Source organism: Erpetoichthys calabaricus, chromosome 6, assembly GCF_900747795.2.
Source record: "Erpetoichthys calabaricus chromosome 6, fErpCal1.3, whole genome shotgun sequence".
Lineage (NCBI taxonomy): Eukaryota > Metazoa > Chordata > Cladistia > Polypteriformes > Polypteridae > Erpetoichthys > Erpetoichthys calabaricus.
Window position 1 is genome coordinate 212,685,197 of NC_041399.2, and position 2,379 is coordinate 212,687,575.

General features: G+C 43.2%; 1 protein-coding gene across 1 annotated transcript; it reads left to right on the forward strand.

Annotated features, from left to right (window-relative positions):
* Positions 1-1,297: 1,297 nt before the first annotated feature.
* Positions 1,298-2,074, forward strand: LOC127528344 (transmembrane and death domain protein 1-like). Its single transcript, XM_051928806.1, has one exon. The coding sequence runs from the start codon at positions 1,298-1,300 to the stop codon at positions 2,072-2,074; it is 777 nt and encodes a 258-aa protein (XP_051784766.1).
* The last annotated feature ends 305 nt before the right edge of the window (positions 2,075-2,379 follow it).

Here is a 2,379-nt window from a genome sequence, read left to right on the forward strand (position 1 = left end):
GATCCTGTTCAGTGGATGCAGTGGATTCTCCATAATTGACAGGAGTCTGCTCAGCGCCCGTTACTCTGCCACGGATGTCAAACTGTCCAGCTCTGTACCTACAATAGAGCCTGTCTTCCTCACCAGTTTGTCCAGGCGTGAGGTGTCCCTCTTCTTTATGCTGCCTCCCCAGCACACCACTGCGTAGAAGAGGGCACTCGCCACAACCGTCTGATAGAACATCTGCAGCATCTTATTGCAGATGTTGAAGGACGCCAGCCTTCTAAGGAATTATAGTCGGCTCTGTCCTGTCTTACACAGAGCATCAGTATTGGCAGTCCAGTCCAATTTATCATCCTTTACGACATTCTACTTTGTCTTCTACTCTTTGTCTTTTATTTCCAACACCACTTGGACCGGTTAGGATTTCAATTCATCTCTTGGCACAAAGTCTCACCTCGCGGGACATGAAATTATCTCTCTGAAAAAGTCTCGTCTCGTCTCTCTGAAAATGTCTTGTCCCAAGATTGTTGAATATAAAAGAGATATACAAGGTCTTTTACTTTTATTCCTCCTTAACAATTTGTACAATATTTTTTAAGTCCATCACAGGAAATCCAAATGAAAAAACTGCTTTAATTCCAACAACAACAACATTTATTTCTTTAGCACATTTTCATACAAATGATGTCGCTCAAATTGCTTTACATAATGAAGAAAGAGAAAAAAGACAAAATAAATAAGAAAATAGAATTAGGGAACACTAATTAACATAGAATGAAGGTAAGGTCCGATGGCCAGGGAGGACAGAAAAAACAAAAAAAATCTCCAGACAGCTGGAGAAAAAAGAATCTGCAGGGGTTCCTAGGCCACGAGACCAACCAGCCCCCTCTAGGCATTCTACCTAACATCAATGACCTCACAATCAGTCCTCATGGTATTCAGGGTTCACATGGAGGAACTTGATGATGATGGTCATGTGGACTTCAAGTGACAAAACACAAAAACACAACAGCGATAACTACTTTCACAAGGCACTGTATGAGAGGCACTATATAACAGATAGAGTGGCAGGTGCTTATTAAATATTGATGGCTTGTTTCCTCTTATGCTGTATCTGTGTTCCATGTGGTTATGCACATCTAGCAAGGCCAGACAAACTGACTCTGGCTGGCCAATCAGAAAGTGGTATGCAAATGAGACCTAGCAGCTTGTAATACAAGAGAAAACTGAATTGAGTCAATTAATCATTTGACCCGAGTGCCTGCTTGTGTTAGGATCTGCCCAGCTTTCAGTAAAATATGCCCTTCTTGCCATCATGGCAAGAGCCTGTTGGGCAATGCTGATATTGCTAGTCCCTTTGATTTCCTGGAGCTGCTATGCAGATGACACCGTTGCAGATGACATTGGAATTCACCAAATGACCCGTATTGTAGAGCTACTGAGCCCTCAGGAATGTCAAGACCTCTACCGTACTCTCACCACTCCAGAAAAAGATATGCTGAAAGAGGCAGAACGATTGTCAAAAAGCAATATGGCACCTCTAACCAGGAAAAAGAGGGACATAACCAGTATTGAGCAGTGCAAGGAAGTCATGATGAACTGGCTGTCGAGCCAAGGACAGGGAATGCCATTTGACCGTCTCTTCAGAGCTTTGGAGCAAGTTGGCAGGGACGATATTGCAGTGGAAATGGGAAAGAACATCAACCAAGACAAAATACTGGGCTTGAAGAAATATGTGGAGAATTACCAGAAGGGAGTGGAGAGCATGCAGTCGGCACTAGTTGCCGATGATTCCAACAAGGAAGAAGGAAACGTAAGGACAATACGAGACCTGAGCGAAATAAGCACAGAAGAAATGGAGCTGATCATCGAGAGAGAACAGCTGCCACCTTACGACCGGAGCATGCATGCCTGGATCTGGCCCGTGGTTTACGGCATCGTGTCTGCTTTTGGGGGGACTCTTATTTTAGCTGGTGGTATTGCCTATTGGTCCGTGAGTATCAGTCGGTATGACTTAGAGGAAATCAAGAAGCAGCTTGCTGCAAAGAAAAAAGGCAGAGCCAAAAGGAAACATAGTGCTGCAAAAAAGTGAAGGTCTGTGAACTTTCAGGTTCTGTAGGTTTTGTGATATCAATGGTACAAAAAGACTGGAAAAATACTCCATGAACAGAGTTCAGGTGTCACAAGAAACACACGGAGAGCAAGCTGTTAAATGAAATGCTGGATGAGAAAAAAAGACATGGGGTGGGGCTATCAGTGAAGGAGGGGCATGCAAATTCTACAAAACTGAATATGAAGTCGCTAATCATTCAAAATGTGCTATGAATGCTGAAGAGCCATTGTTATAGTGTTATGAGTGCATTTTTGTCTTTCTTGGGCTTTGACTAGTGCTGATTG

What these genes read in the sequence shown, in the direction of transcription:
- LOC127528344 (XM_051928806.1), top strand. Translation starts at nt 1,298, where the DNA reads ATGGCAAGAGCCTGTTGGGCAATGCTGATATTGCTAGTCCCTTTGATT.